This window comes from Miniopterus schreibersii (assembly GCF_964146895.1).
Source record: "Miniopterus schreibersii genome assembly, chromosome: 4".
Classification (NCBI taxonomy): domain Eukaryota; kingdom Metazoa; phylum Chordata; class Mammalia; order Chiroptera; family Miniopteridae; genus Miniopterus; species Miniopterus schreibersii.
Genome location: NC_138105.1, coordinates 27263388 through 27285493, shown reverse-complemented (window position 1 = coordinate 27285493; position 22106 = coordinate 27263388). Strand labels below are relative to the sequence as shown.

The following is a 22106-nucleotide window of genomic DNA, read 5'->3' as shown; positions in this document are numbered from 1 at the left end:
CCTAAGCTAGCAGTGGAAAGAAATAACAAGTAGTATAGCAGAAATAAGTAAAACAGAGAAAAACAACAGAGAAATCATTGAAGCCAGGAGTTGGTTCTTCAAAAAACAACTTAATGACAGACCTTTAGCTAATAAGAAAAATAAAAGAATTAAAATCAGAAAAGAGGGGACAGTAATTGTAAATTTTACAGAAATAAAAAGGATTAGGAGAGCATAGTTGACCCTTGAACAATGAAGGGGTTGGGGGTGCTAACCCCTGTGTAGTTGAAAATCTGCATATAACTTTTGACTCCCCAAAGTCTTAACTACTAAAAGCCTACTTTTGACCTGAACTTTACCGATAACACAATTAACACATATTTTGTATATGTATTATATACTGTAGTCCAATAAAAAAGTAAGCTAGATAAAAGGAAATGTTATTAAGAAAATCATAAGGGCCCTGGCTGGTGTGGCTCAGCTGGTTGGGCACTGTCCTGTGCACCGAAAGGTTGCGGGTTGATTCCTGGTCGGGACACATGCCCTGGCTGCGGGCTCCATCCCGGGTAGGCGGTGTACAGGAGGCAGCTGATGGATGTTCCCCTCTCACATCAATGTTTCCTCTCTGTCTCAGAATCAATTAAAAATCTTAAAGAAATCATAAGGGAAACTCATTTACAGTACTGCACGGTGTCGATACTGTAAGTGTACACTGTCTGTTTACAGTAACATATTACTAACATTAGAAATCAAAAAGGAAAAGATAATGTGAAAAAGAAATTCATATTTACTTACAGGTAACAAAGCAGCAGCAATACGACTGCTTCATCGTGGTCTAGTGTAATCAATACAATTGCTTCACAGTAGTTAAGGAACTCTCAAAAATGTTTCCAATAAAATACATGGTTTTTATTCAATAAATGGACCCATGCAGTTCAAACCCATTTTGTTCCAGGGTCAACTGTACTATCAATAATTGTATGTCAGCAAATGGACAAATTTCTAGAAACATACAACTTACCAAGACTGAACCATGAAGGCATAGAAAATCTGAACAGACCTATAATGAGTAAGGAGATTGAATCAGTGATAAAAAACCTTCCAACAAAGTAAAGCCCAGGACCTTAACTAGTAAATTCTACTAATCCTTTAAAGAAGAACTAACACCAGCTCTTCTCAAACTCTTCCAAAAACTTGAAGAGGAAGAAATGCTTCCTAATTTATTTTATGAGGCTAAAGACACCACCAGAACACTACAGGTTAATATCCCTCAGGAATATTGATGCAAAATTTCCAACAACATATTAGCAAATTGAATCCAACAGCACAGCAGAAGCAGTATACATTATGACAAAGGAGAAATTATTCCTGGAATGCAAGGGTCACTCTACAAGAAATCAATCGATACAATATTCCAATAAACGAACAGAGGGAAAATCAAATGATCTCGATTGGTGCCGCAAAATCATTCGACAGAATCCAACACCTTTTCCTGATGAAAACACTCAACAAACTAAGAGCAGAAGGAAACCACCCCAACACAGATGACGTGCTGTGGAATTGTGCACCTGAAACCTGTATAATTTTGTTTACCAGTGTTACCCTAATACGTTCAATAAAAAGGAAAAAAAAGGTTTTGGGAATAGATCATGGTGATGGTTACACAACACTGTGAAATGTACTTAATGCCACTGGATTATATATTAACTTATGGTTAAATTGATAAACATTATGCAATGTATATTTTATCGTGATAAAATGTATTAAAAATAACCCAAACCAACAAACGTGACCAGTGTGTGAAAGAAGCCAGCAGGTCAGGAGCGCTCTCGACCCCAGTGCTTCGCTGACGGCCGAGCTTCCAGGTTCTCCTCTTTCCTCAGAGGGCCCTTCCCAGCACTTCCAACCACTGACTTCCTTCCTCGTGGGACTGTCAAAAAATTGGAATCTCATTTCCACAGCAAAACAACAGATGCTGAACATGTAAAGTCGCGAGTTTATTGCATATGTAACAAAATGAACCTGACCTCCCGGGTCCAGCCTGCTGTACAGTTGCTGTTTGTTGTGTGTTTCCAGCTGGTTCCATAACCACATTAAATAGAACTAGTATTTCTTTAAATACTTTTGATTTTGACATAAAACAGAACATTAGTTACAACTTTCACAAAATAAATCAGCAATAAAAACAGTGGGAAGAACAACAAGGATAGCAGCAATACTTAAGAACAAGACATTACAAAATAAATTAAAAATACATTATAAAGTGGTTGAGAAACAAAAATAAACAAATTTTAAAAATTCATACTATGTTTGGGGATGGCTGCCGTGCGGCATGCACCTGGCTGCCATGGGGTGGGGCGGGCACTTTCTGTGCACAAGGCCCCTCCCTGACAGCTCAGATCTGAGGACCACCTAACCTGAATTTGGACCCAGGGGCCCCAACTCCATCGGGCAGGCGGATTCTCCCTTCAGAAGTCGAGAGAGTTCGGGTCACTGTCCCCACACGCAGCCCCTTAGCTTTCCCCGCCTGCAGAGCGGTGGTCTGCTACATCCCTGAGGGTCGGCTGCTGACCGCTGGTGAGGGCAGGCCTGGAAGTGGGCCCGAAGCATCGGGCCAGAGGCCGGGGTTGGGTGCCGTCTGGGAGCCCGAGAAGGGTATGAAGGAGAACGCCCGTGTGGATGGGGTTCCACAGACCTAGAGTGTAGCCACTGGGAGCTTTTACCAACTGCTTGCTACACTACTCTTTGGGGTGGTTCAAAAGGCCCAAACAATTGTCAATAGTTAAGGTCCTAGAAGTGCAATGCCACGGACAGATAGGCCTGTTTGGCAAGAGTAAACTGAAGCTCTGGAAAGTTCTTCTCTTTCAGGCTCCCTGGTAACACTCACAGCTGATGAGGGTGCTCATGGGCAAGTGTAAGTGAAAAAGCAGAGCCCCAGGCCTTATAGACAGGTAACGTGGGTGTCCCAAGCAGCTCCCAGAGGAGCCAGGACACGACCCTCTGGATCTTGCTGAGGCGACACCTGACACGCGAGAATAGCGAGGGGCCGGCAGGTGCAGATTCGGAGGATCGTTCCCTGGTTCCTTCTAACGGCAGGAAGGTAGGTAGTTCTAAAGGAGTCCGATGCCACAGTCCTGCTTGCAAGTCTTTTCAACCACTAGACCCTCGTTTCCTTTCTAAGTACTGCAGATCTGGCCACTGCCACAGAATCGATTTGGGGCGGGGTTGGGGTGGGGGGCTTCCTACCTCAGTCTCGAGGGCCTTGCACTTCTGACGGATGTCCTCTCCTCCTGTGGTGTAGGCTCATGTGGAAGAGGAGACCTATCTAGTGGGAGATCTGTAGCTTTCATTTCCTCTTTCTTCCAGAAGAAGACCGCGAGGACTGGATAAGCCATTGGGGGGCTTCTAGTATGCCCTCAGAAGGCCTCGTGGTGAATGAGACACAGGAGAAGCCCCACCAGGACAAATCGGACTCCTCAAGACAAAGCCCACAGTTTGGTTGGGACTTTGTGACTGGACTCAGTTTTCCTTCGGCCGCAAATCACACTTGACATCCCTTCTGTCTGAGCCCCAGTGAGCAGCCCAGAGGCTTGGCTCTCACTGCTCTTGGAATCCACAGCTGGCAGTCATACCTACGACCTGCACAAGCCTCTGTGCAGGGGAAGGTCCTTCTCCTAAGAGGTCTGAGCACCCCCATGTCAAACTACAGGCTGCCTCTGGGGCAAGCCAAGGAACCAGAGCAAGACGCAGCAGTCAGTATCCTCCACACCCCAGTTTACAGCCATCAGTAACAACAACAGCGAAACAGCTGACCAAACGCTCCTTCCAAACCCACCTCAGACCCACAGCTGGATCCCAGCGGCTAACTCAGAAGCTTCAACAGCGAAATTTCAATAGTGAAGTGTCTCGCTAATGAATGACCCTCCCTGCACTTGCCCCTAAATAAAAACAACAACAGAAAAACCAGATGGGAAAACCTGTTGCTGCCGCTGATTCTCACTGAAGTTCACTCTCTGGAATCAAGCCACATGTTAAATAAAATACTGTTCGAACTTCTGTGCAAATTGGAAAACAGTGTTAGAAACTTAGGGTCTCAGCGTGCTTTGGCCTTGCTCATCATATGAAGACATCAGGGCAAGTAAATCAAGTAGCAATTGTCACCGTCACCATCTGACATGGGAAATGGGCTGAATAATGGTCAGGGTGGGTTGTCCCTCTCTGCTGTCAGGTTTACACCCACACCCTGCTTTTCGTAAAATAGCAACTTGGGGTCGACTCCAGTCATCAAGGTTATCCATTCCCAATTTCCCTTTTAAGCTAGTTTGCTGTAATAACAGAATTTTTATTAGTTTAGCTGTTAGCAATTTCCACATAATTGTTAGTATCCAAGTGACCCAGCTGACACTCCTTTGCAAACAGGTGGTACAGGAGCCACAGCTTGGGAGCTCCATTATGTGGTGGTCTCACTGAAAAATATTTCAAACTGGGGTAGATAGTGTGGCCAAAGGGAATCTTAAAAGGGAAGATCATTTTCCTCTATGCAAAACAAAATTTACAACCAGGATACCCTGAAAAGAAATAGCCTGGGCCTCCAGCTAAAGCTGCCCCATTCCTTTACCTTTCAAAAGGGAAGCATGTTTTGGACTCAAGCTTTCTGCTGTGGCAGGGTCCCAGTAAGCATGTATTATACAGTAACTTTTCAGGTAGAAATTAATCTGCACCCAGAGCAGGCCACTAGGATGTGAAATTTGGAATTTGAGCTGCTGAACTGGAAAAGGGGCCTGAAGACTGTCTTGAGACAGAATAGCTAGTGCAGCTACCAGTTACAGACCCACAGGAAGCTAAGCTCAGTTCCAGGGCTGCAGGCCGATCCTCCCGTAAGACCACAGGGCAGTGCGCCTGATGCCAAGTGTGTTACAACCGTAGCAGAATATCCTGTGTGACCGAAGCCAAATCTAAACCTGGCTGCACTTTATTGGATGGGTGATGGAAGGGGGTGGGGGTACTGTCGTAAAGGAGGAAAAGATGGGTGGGAGCCACCAACCAAAGTCCCCCCGCCCCCTTGCTCCCCGACACAAAAGAGGGAGACACCCTCTCCCTCAGGTCATCTAGAATCCCCGCGCTCAGCCCGCTTCGCAGGAGGCACGCGGAAAGCGACAGGCTTTTGGTCTGGTGGTCGTGAGCTAGAATCTGTTGCCTTTGGTTGCTCTTCACTCCACAGCAAACCCACAGGTCTCCTCCACTGCTATCAGCAGCTTCTCGTAGAGCTTTTCATAAGACTCATAAGGTGGAATGTCGATCCGGTTAAAGCTGGAATGGGACAAGAGTGAGAGTCACTGCTGGGGCAGTCTGGCCCTCGGACCTGCTTCAGGACAAGGACAGGCAAGAGCAGAGCATTCTTGGCCACACGCTAGCTGTGAGTGCACATACATGTGCATGTGCGTGCACGCCGGCAGGGTACAGGGTGACAAGGAGGAAGTCTCTGTTCCCTAGTTCTGGGGGGTGGAGGAGGGAGAGGTGAGTGGACACTTCACCTTTGTATTTTTCTGCTTCTAATGCAAAGATTTTAAAATCAACACAGAGCAAAATAAATCTTAAGAACTTTAAAACCAAAGTTAAACCAAATTACTATTTACTGGGGATATCAGGACAAAGCTCTCGACTTGTTTGGTTTGCTATTTGTCTTTGGGAGAAATGACACAGTACCAGTAACACCATCCTTGCAGACAGCATAACCCAGACTGGCCGGCAGTCAAATCAATCACCGCTAACCATCTGCTGCCTGTCTGTCTGTTCCTCTGTGACTTGATCTGAGACCCAAATGGGGCAGTCTAGAAAATTCCCTGCAAAACTAATAATATGTGAAATCTCTGACAGATAAAATGAATCTTAAATTTCTGACTCAATATTTCCACGGGGAAGTTAATTTCCAGTGTTTGTGGAAAAAAAAAAAAAAGCAGCTAGTATCTCAACAACAAGATAAACCTGTGACCCAGAGGACACAGAGTGGCCTGTTGAATTACTAAAGGGATAAGCAACTAAGGATGGTTTTTGTCAAGAGTCGGCGAAATGGTGTTGCAGCCTTTTTTCAGGAGCTTTAGCATCAGAGATTTTTCATACTCGCTTTACTCCACGCACTAAAGTGTTAAAGGCCAAAGCCTCCCGAGGAGGAGAGCAGAGGAGGAGAGTAGCCGTGGCCGCCCGGGGCAGGGCTCTGCATCCTCACGGTCCTGGGACAGCTTTACAGCCTTTTCACACATGTGGAAGCCCCACTCAGCATGTCAAGTAACCTGCTCAGTCACACAGGGGATGTCAGCCAGCATTGGAACCCATACCCTCGGGTCCCAGTCAGGAACCTTCTGGTACATAACGAGGCATTGACAATATGTGGGGCTGGTTCTCTTGACCTAGAGGTGACTGTTCTTTTGATGCTTAAACCACAAAGGAAATAACCCACCACAAATATTTAGGTTGAGGTTCTATTTTTCAATAGGCAAGGTGCATCTGTCACGGGCAAAGCTCTGAGGGGGTAAACGAGGCCCCAGGAATGTCAGAACAAGGGAGACCTGTAACTCCAACTTAGAGACTACAGCTTTCCCTACGGACACTCACATGCATAAACACACATATGCAGCAAGACCCAGGGGAATGCAGATGGGAGCCTGTCGGAGCAGTAGCCCACATGAATCACATCTCATGACAAAACTGGTTTCACAGAAGAGACTTCTGATGACTCTCATATGTGACACGCTGCCACATGCTTGTCCCATTAGACACAGGTGGCACTGCCTGCTGTACCTGGGACTCGGCACAAAGTGCTGAGTGCTACCAATAAGAAACAGGTTAGAAAGTCGTGCGGAACACCGTGGGAACGGTGACGGCACAGCACTGTCCTTACCAGGTGTGGGCCTTCGGAAGGTTGTCTGTGTTTGCATCGATCAGGTGGATGGTGAACAGCCGGGGGCCTGCGGCGCCTGTAGAACCTTACAAGACAACATTCTAGTTACTGCACTTCAGAGCTGAGCCTGGACCCCACTGCTGACCGCATGTCAGCCCCATGCCCAGGCAGTTGTCCTGCCAGAGGGTCATGGAATTCCCATGGCAGCTGCCTGGCCATCAAGTGACTAAGATCAGACATTTAGAAAACCACAGGCATGGAGCAAAGATTGGTGAGCACCCCCTTGTGCCCAGTGGTGGTATTTGAAGGTAAGATCTTCTATCACCAGGTTGGTTTTTTTAACAGAAATGTTTAGCAAGCAGGCCCACTGCTGGCAGAGGATAGCAGTGGTGCAAGGAAAGCAGGATATGCAATTGTGATACCTCTCCAGGCAGAGGTATGACGGAGACAGAAAAGACCGCCTAGGAACCAAAGCCCAGGGGAATGGAAGTAACTTCTCTCACTCAGAAATCCCTAAAATAAGGAAAAGTCTACAGAGAATTTTATACATGAACTATATCTGCTGTCACTATTAATATGCAAAGTTCAATTTACTAAATTTTAATATATTCTTTACCTTTTTCTGGCTATCAGGGTTATCAAGCGACAAAAATCTAAAGTTTTACAAATCACAGGGCCAGGGAGAAGCCTGTGAGGACTTCCCCAGTTGGTTGTGGCTGACCATGAGCCCCTCCAGACTCCTCATGAGGCACAAACTCCCCAGTGTCCAAAGCCTTCCAACTCCCCTTGCCCACGGCCACTCCAAACTGAACCAGGGACTCAAGAGAACACGAGCACCTAACTGGACAGTGGAGCCTGTCTGGGCAGCAGACCCACCTGTATAGGTCAGGAAACAGGACCAGGAGGGACCCTGGAGCTCAGGACCCACATGGTAGCAATACACTCGGCTGCTGGTAACTAGGCCAGGCCCCTCTCCCCTGTATCTCGAATCCGTAGTACACTGTAAAACTCTGACTTCTTTCCCCCAAACCCGTTGATCTTTGTACCTTCCCTTTGTCAATCAATTCTGTAGGGGAAGGGGAAGCATCAGGTGCCTCTGGGTCCTTCCTTGCTCAGGTCATTCCCAACTCAGCCCTGGTGGGCACTGCTACTGCACCCACCTAGGCGACGTCCCACTGGCTTGCAGATACCAGGAAAGTGGGTTTGAGGGGAAGTTGGGCTCTGTTTTGCTGATAGCCTCTCCTAGTCTTCACAGATATTTTCTGTCAGTTTGGGAACAGACAGCAGAGCCTTGAGGACTGGGTGCTGGCAGGGTAATGGCAACCAAGAGACCATCACCGCTCATGGTCTCCATGGCCACTGGAGTGCCCCTCCACCCGCCAGAGGAGTGCCACCACCAGTGCCGACATGTGCTTTGAAAACATGTTGTCACGTCGTTTTCTAGTCCACTGTTCAGGAAGCCAACCCCGCCACACCTGGTCTTCCTACACACCCAGGCAGCACACAGTGCCAATAGCCCCTCCTCCACGTCAGTCACCTTGTAATGCCTTGAAGCCTTGGAGCGGGACACGCGTGGACCCCGTCACAAACTGTAGGAGCCTAGCCCGCCTCTCCTCATCAAAGGTCTCCACCGCCTGCCAGAACCACCTGACGATGTTGCTGTCGGCCACACAGTGCTTCAGCCGAGTGTTAGACTTCCAGTCGTTCAGGTCTATTTTGTCCAGGCCGCCTATTATCAGCTGTGAAGGGGTTAGAGGTGGTTATTTCTAAAATGTGTGACCAGTGTCATGCCGCCTCCCACGTTCCCAGTACAGTATTTAAAAACATGGTTCCCAGAGCAAAGCAGCAGCTATGTCCACATAAACTAGACACACACTTAGATGAGAATAAAGATGAACCAACAGGATGCTCAACTGGTTTCCAACCCCTGGGACCATGGTGCGCGGCTACAGGTGGGCGTTTTCTGACAGCCAGCTGTGTGGTTCCGCCCTGCACCGGTGAGTGAGCAAGAGCCTCCTGCAAGATGGCACAGGGCTGAGTGGAAAGTGGGGCCGTGTCACCGTGGTCCGCAGGACAGTGGTTGTGGAAACAAGGGTTGTGTGTGGTTTCTGCAACTTGCTTGCAAAGCCCCCTCCGGAGAGCTACTGAATCTCGCTGGTGGCAGAGACTGAGAATAATTTTAAAGGTTTGAGCTATTTGCCCCCAAACAGAGATGGTTAAGAGATGAATGCCTTGCTGTGTTCGAGTACATGAAGTATGATTAGAGAAGACAGTAACTGTGTTCTGAGTCTAATAATAGCAGAATAAAAACAGAAAGTTGATGTTGTGGTAGAAGTTGGCAGCAACCGAGACAATCTCCTCGATCTGAGGTGTCTGCTCAGGAGGGGGTTAGGACTCTCCGCAGCTACAGGTCCTGAAAATAGGATGAGTCACAAAACACCGTGAACAAGGCCTCCAGAACTGTCCAGATTCACTGCCACCAAGGAGACACCTGGCCTTGTCACAGCTGGCTCAAACATCCTCCACCCCCTCTCGCGCTAGCCCTGTGCTCCCCTGGGAGCCCTGACAAGCTCCCGGCCCGCTAGGAATCAGTGCAAAGCCTCACCCTGCAGCTGGGGTGTAAATCAAAACCACTGACCCAGCAAGCAGAAACATACCTCTAGTTCCTTCTGGTCAAAAGGCTTCAGTAAGTGCTGAGGAATGAGCTCATTAAACCCTTTCTGAAGTGCTAAGAACTGGGCTTCGATTCCTCTCATAAATCTCCAATTTACATATAACCTGGAAGAAAGATTCAGAAGTTGTAAGCAATACCAATGGTTCTCCATGAGTTGGTTCTGACATCTGTTGAGTTCAATGCCTTGCCCACCTGCCTCCCCGAAACCCACCAGATGGAAGCACCTAACCTAAGCTACAGCTTAAAATAAAGCGCACATATAATTATGACCTATTGCTAGAAATAACAGTAGGATTTAACCTGACCTATTCCAGCAATTTATTTTTTATTCCTGACCTATTGCCACAACTTAAAATATGTTTGAAAATAAAGGATGCTGTGAGAACTACACACCAGTCTGACAGCCTGAGCAAAGAGATGTCCATGTTTCTATTTTTATTTTTTTTAATTCTCACTTCAAGACATTTTTTCCATTGATTTTTAGAGAGTGGGAGGGAGGGAGGCGGGGGGGGCGGGAGAGAGAAACATCGACGGGAGACAGACATCGACTTGATTGCCTTTCACACCCACCCCAAGTGGGGCTGGGGATCAAACCTGCAACCCAGGTGTGTGCTCTTGACTGGGAATCGAACTTGCAACCCTCCGGTATGTGGGCCGATGCTCTAACCACTGAGGGACACCAGCTACAGTGAGATGCTTATTTCTAAACTGCCACTGTAGGTGACTTGTCACTGACCTGCCTTAAGAGGTAGGAGAACAGACTACAATGGAGAAGACTGATCTCAGGGACAGCTAGGCTTCCTCCTCTCTCCTGCACTCTGGCACCTCCACACACAGACCTGGTGATCGCCTGAAAGGCCTCCCCCCCCCCCCCCAGGCTCCGGGGTCATGCCCTCTTTGCCAGGTCAGCCGTGGTCACATCAGGCCCCGCCCCCCCCCCAGCTCCTCCTGCTGACCCCAGCATTTCGGGAAGTCCCTTCTATAGCGCGATCTGACGGGAACAGGGAAACCTCACACAGCAAAGAGGCCTCCACAAGCCAGACAAACCCAGCCGTGCCACGACAATACTGGGTGCCCGGGTGACCATCAGGGCTGCCAGAGCGTACCGGACATATTCTTTCTTGTTCTCCTCTGTGACGGGAACATTCCTGCCATTTGGTTTCAGTTCGTGCTGAAGAATCCTCCCAAAAGCATTGTGTTCCACGCAGAAGGTGTGGTCCAGCACAGGGGTGATGTCGTTCTCGCTGTCAAAGTCAGGACAGAAGACAGATGTTAGTTAGGCCTTTGCTGCCCTGCAGCAGTGAATGGAACATTAAATGGGACAACCTGGTAGAGGGGGAGCACATTTACTGACTGCCAGACCAAGAGGAGGCGTGGGCCCTGGACGGAGCCAGGAGCCACAGCTCCAGTTCCAGATGTGTTCTCTCTCTCGACTTTCTCATTCACCTCTACCAGCGTATGATTTTATGAGACACCTGGCTGCTTTGTAAACTGAGTCTATGAGTAGGAAGAGGGGAGTCATAAAGAGGTAACTGGGTCAAAGGGAAATCCACCTGCAGGAAGCCACACCAAGGAAACACTGTTCCCCCCCTTCAAGGCAACCTTTTCAAGTACATCAGTTCAAAGCAACACTTGAAAGTTAAAACTGGGTCCTTAATCTGCTATATTTCTTGAAAAGGAATGAAAGATTTCCTACAGGATGAAGGCCCTAACTCCCGCAGACTATTCATTTCAAGTTGGGGCACGTAAATGAGGCCAACTAGACACAGGATACAATCGAGAGGCCTGACTCCCTTCAATTCATCAGCTTCTCCTTTCGCCAGAGCCTGGATCTGTCTGTCATTCCTGTGAAACTGCCTCAAAGGACACCTATGTTTTACCAAGTAACTGTGCTTGTTGCTTTTAAGTGTTTAGGATAATTCTAAAACAAGGTGACTAAATACTAATTTTGTTTTGACACTTGCTTGTATGACAGTACTTGATATAAGATACTTTGATACTAATTTTGTTTTTGGTACTTTCCCTCTAGAGATTAACTGGTGACACCTTAGAGTGTCAAAAACCAACCAACCTGGGTAGCTCAGCTGGGTTAGAGCATCCTCCCCATATGCCAAGGTTGCGGGTTCAATCCCCGGTCAGGGCACATACAAGAATTAACCAATGAATGCATAAGTGGAAAAACAAATCGATGTTTCTCTCTCTCATTCTCTCTCTCTCTCTCCCCCCTAAAATCAATCGATAAATTTAAAAAAACCACACCTAAAACCAACCAACCACCAGGTCTAGGGATTAACATTTATGATCATGTTAATAATTCAAGGAAATAACAAAAGAAACTAGTCCATGAAGAGAAACTGGCCAAACATCATGAGGAAAATAAGTCAATCAAGTATCTTTTGTTAAATCTACATATATATATATATATATATATATATTTTAAATCCTCACCCGAGGACATGCTTAGAGAGAAGAATGGGGAGAGAGAGAAATACATCTATCAGTTGCTTTCCATATGCTCCTCCTCTGGGGATCGAGCCCGCAACTGAGGCATGTGCCCTGACTGGGAATCGAACCAGCAACCTCTTGGTGCAGAGGACAACACTCAACCAACTGAGCCACTCTGGCCAGGCTACTTTTATATTTCTGTTCATTAAACAACAGTTTTATTTCTCTTCAATTTCACACCCATTCCCAACACACACACACACACACACACACACACACACACACACACACACTAAATGTATTTGTCGTATACTAAGACAGGTGGCTATATATGACTATTCAATTAAGTGAACAGTGAGTTGATACTTACAGAATCCACACTAAGCTCTTATGTAGTTCTGGGTCGACTGATTCCAAATCAGAGAGCTGGATGGGTTTCCCCAATAGCTGCTTATAGAAGGGAACTGTGAAACCCCCATTTATGTAGTGTCCATGGAACACAGCCAGACCCATGATCCGACCAACAAAATGGAAATAAGACAAATGGTCCTGTAGGGGGCACCAGAGAACACAAATTCATTTTAAAAACAGTCAAGGTGATTATTTTGTAATTTCTCCAGCTTCTTGGGAGAACTGCCCCATAGGCAACCAACATGGAGTTAGTTACTCACAGGTTCTGCTCATGACCAAATGAAACAATGCTGCTTAGTCAAAACTGAGAGCACATCTTTTGTATAGATCATCTGAACAACATTTTATTTGCTATTAGTTCAAACACATTTTCCTCAGAATTGTTACATAATTTGTGGGACCCACTGCAAAAAGAAAATGCAGAACCCTTTATTCAAAAATGATTAAGAATTCCAACATGGCAACAGCAGAGATTCAAACCAAGCACAGGCCCTTCTGTGAGCAGGGCCCTGTGCTCTGTACAGGTCAAGGGCCACACTTCACATTTCACCTTTCCATTGAACTAAAAAGAAATAAAGAGATAAGGGCAACTCCCCGTCTCCCTCTGCCACCCTTCCCCCAGTCCCACAAGAAAGAAGGAAAGAAATCCAAAGAGGAAAAACAAGGAACACAGAGGAAAATAAGTATGAACAACCCAAGTAAAAGAACCATTTAAAACCAGATATGTCTGTTTTTTAACTAAAAAGGGAACCTCACATTTCAACTTCAGGTTGGAATTATAATCAGATAATTAATCAAAACTCGGTTTCAATGTTGGTAAAAGGCTCAGTCATGCCCGACTGCCTGCAGAGTGGAGGTGGTTTGTGATTTGCGTCGGCCGTGTGCATGGTGGCGCCGACTGCAGGATGCAGCCCCACAGGGAGAGTCCCACCTTGGGTCAGTCACTCGCTCTTCTCTAAAACAAGCAGTCCTGCTGGCCAAAAAAGCTAGGTATGGGCATATCCCAGTTGTGACTAGGAGGAGGACAGACCTGTAACACACTTCTCAGAATGGTGCTGTCAACAAATGCAGTCATCAAACCAGACTCCCTCAAAGGCAAGAAGGTCCTGAATATGTGAGCAGCTCACTCGCTCTCCTTGAAAACAGCGTACTAGTGATGCCAGCCACCAGAAATACAGGACTGAAACGGTCCGTCTTAATCCAGTTCTCACTCTACCTTTCAATGTTTTATTTATCACAGACCTTGAGTAAGCTACAGTGAATAAACCCAAAATTGAGATGGAAACTGAAAGTCCATTTAAAAAATTCCCCATCTTAAATTCCCTACCCATTCACTATTAATACTTACAGGGTTGATGGAAGAATCTGGGTTGATTTGCAGCATGTAAATATTGTCCGTAGAGTATTGGAAGAGTCCATAATACGGATTCAGCATTTCATGGCACAATAAATAAAGCCACTCCCTACAGCAACAAAAATGAAAACATGTTATATGTGCTAAAATTTCTAGTTTTAGATCATAACTAAAGGACTGAACCACTAGAGGCCCAACTGGTACAAATAGCAGGCTGTGAGAATGTGATTTGTACAGATTGGGAAAATAAGCTTAAAAGAAGTAAAAACTTGTTCTGGTAGTATCAGAAATGGCCTTTCTGGCCAAAATGGCAACAACTCTGAGGCTCAGAAAGAGCTGTGGTTGAGAGAATGAGGATCACCTTAAAAGTACAGTATTGCCTGGCCGGGTGTGGCTCAGCAGTTGAGCACCAACCTAGGATCCAGGAGATGGAGGTTTGATTCCGGGTCAGGGCACATGCCCGGGTTGCGGGCTCGAGGCAGCCGATCAATGATGACTCTCTCCATCATTGATGTTTCTCTCTCTCTCCCTTTGTCTCTCTGAAATCAATAAAGACATATTTAAGAAAAACACACAACAGTATTCTCAGCTGTTGCTGGTCAGCGCCCCTGGCCCTCAGCTAAGGATTTCTCTGCTACTTTGCAAAGATCAGAACCTCAGATGATGATGTTAATGATGCGGTAATAATGGACAAGAGTGCAAGAAAAGCAGTATGACCCTACTTTTATTTAAAAAGTGTGTGTACATACACGCACATAAAAGATACACATGCACAGAAAAATAGGAAGGACTCACTCTAACATAGTGAGAGTAGTAATGTGAGAATTAGCATTCTGGGGTGTTTTCACTTCTTTTGCTTTCTAAGTTTTAAATTTCTGATTGATTGCAACATGTAATAATATTTAAGTAAGAAAATATTTCAGTCTAGATAGGCAGGGATTCTTTAAGACAGTCTTTTCCCCCTTCATAAATTTCTGTCCTATTGAATTCTTTTTTTGTTGGGGGGGGGGATTAACACTTATCATGTTTATAATTTTAAAAACTGGTTTAAAAACTGGTTTAAAGCTTAAAATATTAATTCTAAGAATTTTAAAATCTGGATGGGGTGTATAAGAATGAATTGTTTTCTGAATTCCTTTATGTTTGAATTATTTCACTATTAAAAAACCCTAAATCAAGAACAAATTTAAAAAGCACTCTAAACAGAAGCTGTATGGTTTGATTGCTACGGCTGGGCTATGAGAAGCCCAGGTATGGGGAACCTTATACAAATACCTGTGGCAGTTCTACATACAGCCTTTTATTCTTTCTAGCCAGACTCCTTTCAAATAGATAAGTCTCATTAAGAGAGCAGCCTCATATTTTATTCTGGAATTCTTTACTCTTTCAAATAGAAAAGACAGAGAATTGAGAACAAATAAGAAAAGATAAGCACAAATGCAAATAATCCATGAGAATTGTGAGACACACAAAGACAACCAGGCCAAAATAAAGAATGTATCTATCGAACTCCAAAGAACAGAAAGGAACTGCCAGGGAGATGAGACTCCAAATCTTATAAAGTCTCTTGACTAGAAAGGCAGAAGTTCCCAGCGAGAGTACTTTGATTCATCCCCAAGTTTGGGAGTTTGGATTTGAGAAGAATCTTTTTCATAAAAACCAGGGACCTGCAACAGTCTAGACAGGAAGTGATTAAAATACAAGCAAACATTCTGAGTAAGCCATGGACAAGGGGAAGAAGCCTATTAGGAATGTTCTAGAAGTGGGAGGGGAAGAGCTATGCAGGCAAAAGAGAGAGAACAGCCATGGTTCAGAACACCCACTGGGGAGATGAGTACAGGCTGATTCTCAGAGAGATGATGACACAGGCGCACCCATGTGGCTTCAATCTCTCCCTCCTGTCCAGATAGGCATGATCCCGCTCGAGCCTGAGGGAGACTCCGAGGGGTGAAACTGCAACGTGAGATCAGACTGGAGGTGGCAGAGCAAGGGTTCGCACCCCCCGCCGCCCACCCAGCACCACGCTACTCAAGGGGGCCACACAAAGCTGTCTCCCCGTGGGAGACTTGGTAACTGTGGTTCACACCGGTGCCTCGGATTATAGACCAGCCGTGCAAAGAAGTAACGGTAAACTGAAACAGTCTGAGATACTGAACTCTTGAGACATCTTGAGACTATAAAGGAACAGCACTGATGAGAAAGTGGGAGCAGTCCGAGTCGCATTGCTAGGGTGGCCGTGAAAGAGGAGGTTCTCACCTGGACAGGGGTCTGAAAGCCCAGGCCTCTCGCCAGGCAGTGGAATTAGTGCTATCAAGCGCAAGCAGAGTTACGCTTGCCAAGAGAGAGAGGTTTCTAGATCAAGACTAAGAGGGTCAAGGAAGAAGGTTGGGGCAATGCTGACAGGAAAAGTATTTCCTGTGGGGAGGCAGTACCAGTGTGAGCTGAGGTGAGAAAGGCAGGCTTTCCTGCACCCTTTACCCCAGACTGACTCGGAACAACTGAGGGGTGGGAGGTGAGAGACAGTGAATGGAGAGGTGGAGGACTGGTTCTGTTCCAGGACCAGGAGGTGATTTTTCCCCCTTTTTAATTCTTTTTATTTGGGCGCTGGGGAAAAATCCCAATGCTACCCAGAAACCAAATGAGACCTCATTATAATGTTTGTCAGGACATAGTTTTGCTTGGGATGACTGATGCAGGGCTGAGAATTGGCTTGTGTTTTCTAAATTGTGAAGGCGTGAGGCTCTCCTATCCCCTCACTCCACAAGGGCCACTATTACATGTCCTCACAGAACACGGGCCCTCCTGTGCAGTTTGTATTTATTTGTGTAATTCTTTGACTAACACCTGTACCTCATCAGACTGACAGGTCCTTTGCACAGGGAGTGCAGAGGGGTGAAAAGGGCAGAGAACTGAGCTCACAGCTATATACCTAGTACCTAGTACATGATAGAGGCTCAATATTTAACAGCTAATGAATAAAAACAATTATTACAGGGTACACAAGTTATAGGGGAATTCTCCTTTAAGAAGATTCAATCACGAGACAGATACACTATTTAATTCCATCACAATGGAATTCAATGAGTAAGTATGCAATAGTGATTTTATAGCTGGTGTGGCTCAGTGGTTGGAGCCAAGAGGGAGGTGGTGGGGGAGGGAGGTGCATGGGCAGGACTCTCTTCTGAGGGACCACAATGGATTGGTGCTGGGAGGTGAGAGAAGTCCTCGGAGAGTTAAGGATGACTCCACAATCTGAACCAGAGGAACTGAGTGGGGCCGGTAAGTCAGGTGGGAAAGACTAGCGAGGAGCTGGTTGGTATGAGAGGGAGAGTCAGAAATTTTGGACTGTTAAGTCAAAGATGCTTTAAAAATATTCAAGGAGAGACAAGGGGCAGTTGGGTAAACAAGTGCGGGGTTGAGGGGAGAGAAGTGGGCGGAAGGGATACATCTGAGCGTCATTAGCATGTAGACAGCGAGGGTGCACAGAGGGGGCACTTGCTGCAGGACCAAGCTGGGAGGCACACCAATGTTCAGAGGTGAGGAAGGGGAGGAAGCCACAGGAAGGGGACTGGAACGAGCCAGAGGGAAGACGAGGTGTGTGCTGACCAGAGCACTGCTGACGGACTAGGCGAGAGAGACTGAGGAGGCATCAGTGGGTTTGGTGAGATGTAGCTCGTAGTCACCTTGACACAAGGGGCTTCAAAAGGCAGAAGGGTCTGTGTGGAATAGATTCAAGAGAAAGCAAGGGATGTGGGACCAGGAATGGGGATGCACACAACTCTTTTGAGGGGTTTTGCTATAAAGAGAACAGAGAAACAGGGCTATGACTGACAGTTAAGCATTCTTGAACATACTTCTGTTTGTCCCGGAATTTCTAATTGTTTTTCTTTTTACTTTGCTTTATTTGTCTTTCTTGCCTCCTTAAAGCTGTGACAGGAAGAGGACAGAGTGTCCAAGGAAGGTTTTGGGGGCATGTTTGTTTCTTTTAAGGGAATTGTAGCACGTTTGTATGTGGACGAGATTGAGCCAAGAGAAAAGGGCATTTTGAAGAAGTGAGATAGATGTGCAGTACAGTAAAAGCAAGGGGCCTGGGATGCACTGTGCAGGGGTTGCTCTCATACAGGAACATGTAGGGGCTGTTCAGGGCCGTAGCAGGGAAGGCCAAGCCTACGGGGGTAGATCTTGGCCAACGGCATGTTTGGTGGTGCTAAGGAAATATTGTTCAGATTGCTTCTTGTTTCCTCAGTTAAATAAGAAGCAAAGTCAGCAGCTAAGAGGGAGGCTGGGTGGAAGTGAGGCTAGACATCTGAGAAAGAGAACAGAAGTGCTGAGAACTGAAGCCTCCTTGAGAGAAAGCCAGCAGGGTGGAAATGTTTTTGCCCCTAGCCACATGCAGCTACTCAGGTGCAGCTCAGAGCGGCCTGAGGTGGGATCATCCCGAGCTGGGATTTTCCAGGCAAGTACAGCAAATGGAAAGAGGAGCAAGGGAGTGATTATGATGGTGGATTATGAGTGAGGAGGAAGTGAAAAAGAGAAAACGGTAGTAGAATGTATGTGTGGTAAGTGGTCCTAGATGGGGTCAAGTAACTTCTGGTGGAGAAGTGAGTGTTCGCGGACACTAGGTATGGAAGGATGGCACAGCAGTGCCTTCAAAGTTGTGAATAAACATTATTTTCTTCCTAGAAGTCTATAAAATGTCAAACCATCAGTCAAATTGTAAATTAAAAGACATTTTCAGACACAAGATCTTGGAAAATTCACCTCCTACACACCTTTTCTAGAAAGGTACTTGAGGATATACTTCAGTAACACAAGGGAGTAGGCCAAGAAAGAGGATGCCATGGGATCCGTAAAACAATGGCTCTAAACCAGGAAAGCAGTGAAGTCCCATGATGACAACTGTGCAAAAGGCCTAGAGAATCATCACTCAGAATGGACAGTCTCCAAGAGGGAGATACAGGGGAAAAAGGGGTGGAAAACATTAAGTTTAACGGGACAATAAAATCAAAGCCTGGTTTAAAAAGAAGAAAAAGCAGAAATTCTTGGAGAAATTAAAATCTGTTCACAAGGATAAAACAGATTATAGAATGCCACTTAACCCCTCAGTGAATACTTACATTGTCAAAACAGTAAACAATGTGTTGATTTTTAATTCTTAACCATAAAAGGTAGACAGGCACAGGAGACTTTATTTAGTTTTAGATATAGAACAGAATATAAATCTTAATCTTAACATTTTACACGTAATATTACAGGTGACAGGATGTGAGAGAGATGGTAGAAGGTGTGCTGAAGAGGAAGTCAGGATATTATTACCCTTTTCTTAGGGAAAAAGAAAAATCAGGAGATAATGTCTCCAGTTGGCGAATCAAAAAATAATGGTGAAAACATATTATGTAAAGTTACAAAATCAATGACAGAAGTTCTAAAAATGTTGATATTACTAAACTGGAAAGTGGGAGTATTAAATTAGATACTCACTACAACCACCATCCATCCAGTTTATCTGTGTCTATGACCATAAATCATTAAATCAATAGATATTTGAATTTGATCAATTTGGTGATATAAAGATCTACTGGAATAAATAGTTAAAAGAGAAAAAAAAGCATTATCTTAAAGGTACAAAGAGGTAGGACAGGAAATAGTAGCTTTTCATTATTATAGCCCATTTAAAAGAATTATTTCCATAAGTTATTTTGACCAAAATTTCATTTTACAAAATTCCTTTGATACAAATGCCTTTCTCCCACCCTGGAGATCCTCTAATGAGAAAAGCAAGGCCACCTTCAGTACTAATTTCAGGTCCTTCATGGTTCAAGTTCAGTCATTCCAGATGAAGAAGGGGGTAAGTTTAAAAGTTTAATTCTCACTTTATAAAAAGTAAATTAATGGCGAGGATCATGTACATGCTGGTAAGTTCTGGCAAGATGCTAGTGTTCACATGCTCTTAGGGATTCTTATTCTAAGAAAGCTCACTGAAGGCAATGTTTGCAGTACTGACTATTCCAAGACAAGCACCAGAAAGTGGCAAAAAAACTTCTTTCTGTCAACCTTTTATTACAGTTATGCCTAAGTCCACGCAGCAGGAGGGCTGAATAAATTAGCACCTCACCTTGCCACGCCGCCATAATCCAAACCTTCTTCTCCACGGAATTTCACCATGAGCCGTTTTTTCAAGTCTTTTGGTCGCATCTTCATTATCTGGCGATAAGACTCCTATGTGTCAAAATTAGAGTTTTAGAGAGAAGACCTTTTCTTAAAGTAATAAAAAGATGAAAGGTTACTGATAATGGGAGCCTGATTCAAAATAAGCATCCATTCAAATCCGAGTTCTATCTGGTTCCTATTCAGAATGTTTACATAGGGTGGGCAAAAGTAGGGTTACGGTTGTTTGTATGGAAAATAATACAATAAATAAATAATAATACAAGAATAAACTGTGCTTTGCGTACTCACAACTGCAAGCCTACTTTTGCCCCACCCTGTATTCCTCAACTTTTCTCCTGTTTCTAGTTTAGAAACCACAACAAAACAAACATGTACTAGGTAACACTGTACCTAAAGGAAACACATGTATTTTCAGTACAGTCACTAATGACTTAACACCTTGCTGTATGGCTACTTCAAGCCAGAACTCGCCTGTGTGGCCGGGTACTTTTCCATTGTGACCGGTCAGCAAGGTGTTTAAAATTGCTTAAATTAATGTAAGTGCAGACATGAGTTATTTCGTGATCGGTCAGCAACTTTCAGACATGGAAACGTGTATACCAGTGACCCGTCAGCAAGGTTAAGAACAAATGTCCTCATTAGAGTTGATTTTCTCTACACAAATTAGTTTCAATGTATCCTATAAACACTTCATATATATATATATATACACACATATATTAATTCTCACCTGAGGACACTCTTAGACAGAGGGAGAGAGAGAAATATCAATCAGTTGCCTCCTGTATGTACCCTGACTGGGGATCAAACCCGAAACCCAGGTATGTGCCCTGACCAGGAATCCAGCCAGCAACTTTTTGCTGTACAGGGCAATGTTCAATCAACTGAGTTACCTGGATTGGCTATATATTTTAACCAAAATGAAGACATCACTAGAGAGTCTGAATATTAAAAGAATTCTAAGCCTATTTTTAAATCTGAAGCTTACCCAAAACAGAAAACACATGGTCAGCCCAATATTCTCTCAGATTCAGCATTTTGAGTAGTACTAGCTAAGTGTTTGTAGATATTTTCAACTGATAAGGCACTTAAAAAATCTTTTCATGCTTTAAATTTAATGTAATTCAAACTGCCATCCCAAGAGGGAGGGAGGAGGTTGAGTGGAAATGATCAATAATTCAGCTCTTTTCTAACCCTGGCAACCATTTCAGACTGCTCAATGCGCAAAACTGCGCACTTCAGCAGACCCACTTGTCCAACACTGGCGTGTGTGAGGATCAAGCGCGGCTCTGGGCGCGTCCTGTGCCTTTTGCTATAGAGGGGCACTGGGCTCCCTCAGGGGCTGCGGCCCAGTGACAATCTGTGTTCAGTCCTTACCCACTTGCATCTGTTCATGTTGGCCAATGATTCCACAAAGGCAGGCAGGTTATGGACAAAACACAGCTGAGATTTTACATTATGGTCATGCTCCTTGAGAAAAGAGCCCTGTCTACAAGAGGGTCCTGCCTGTTTAGGGACCCTGATCCCACAGGGGGCTTTATAAGGGCCAGAGGCTTTCCCAGGAACCATCCGACCTTCCTGTTTCCAGAAGAGACAACAAGGTGGCCGCTTGGCCATTAAGCTCTGAGGAGGCAGTGCCATTAGATCAAACTTCTGTGAGGCCACAGCAGAAGGAATGACTAAGTCTGAGGAAACTGAGGATTGAAGGAATGAATAATGTCGATAAGGGGATTTACAATATTTAGTTCCACTTTCTGAATACATCTCTAGGATTTTTTTGGTTTTGTTTTTTAATATAATTTTATTGAGTTTTAGAGAGAGAGAGGAAGGGAGAGAGAGAGAAACATCAATGAGAGAGAATCATTGATCAGCTGCCTCCTACATGCCCCCTCCTGGGGATCGAGCTGCAACCAGGGCATGTGCCCTGACCAGGAATTGAACAGGCAAACCTCTAGGTGCATGGGTCAACACTCCAACCAACTGAGCCACACCTGCCAGGGCCATCTCTAGATTTTCACCTCAGAAACCATCTAAGTTTTTAAACTTTTGCGACATGAGTAAATACAGTTCCCTCTCTACATGGGCACTGGTCCTGACACAACCCTGCATTTCACAGAGTAATAAACCCAATACCTGAAATACCAAACAGAAAGAAGAGCTTGCTGAAATGCAGA

The 22106-nt window shown here is 45.2% G+C and overlaps 1 protein-coding gene across 4 annotated transcripts in view; it reads right to left on the bottom strand.

Moving 5' to 3' along the window:
• Window positions 1-4935: 4935 nt before the first annotated feature.
• The window catches only part of SMURF1 (SMAD specific E3 ubiquitin protein ligase 1), a 100804-nt gene continuing 83633 nt past the window's right edge, over window positions 4936-22106 (bottom strand). For 2 of the 4 annotated variants that reach the window (XM_081136844.1, XM_081136842.1), the window contains 8 exons: window positions 19877-19980; window positions 13756-13870; window positions 12367-12545; window positions 10658-10795; window positions 9535-9655; window positions 8415-8616; window positions 6878-6962; window positions 4936-5289 (listed from right to left, as the gene is read on the bottom strand). In XM_081136844.1, coding sequence (XP_080992970.1) covers window positions 5190-5289; window positions 6878-6962; window positions 8415-8616; window positions 9535-9655; window positions 10658-10795; window positions 12367-12545; window positions 13756-13870; window positions 19877-19980 — 1044 coding nt within the window. In that variant the 3' untranslated portion in view covers window positions 4936-5189. The remainder of the gene's footprint in view (window positions 5290-6877; window positions 6963-8414; window positions 8617-9534; window positions 9656-10657; window positions 10796-12366; window positions 12546-13755; window positions 13871-19876; window positions 19981-22106) is intronic. The other 2 variants (XM_081136841.1, XM_081136843.1) reach the window with 1 other exon arrangement.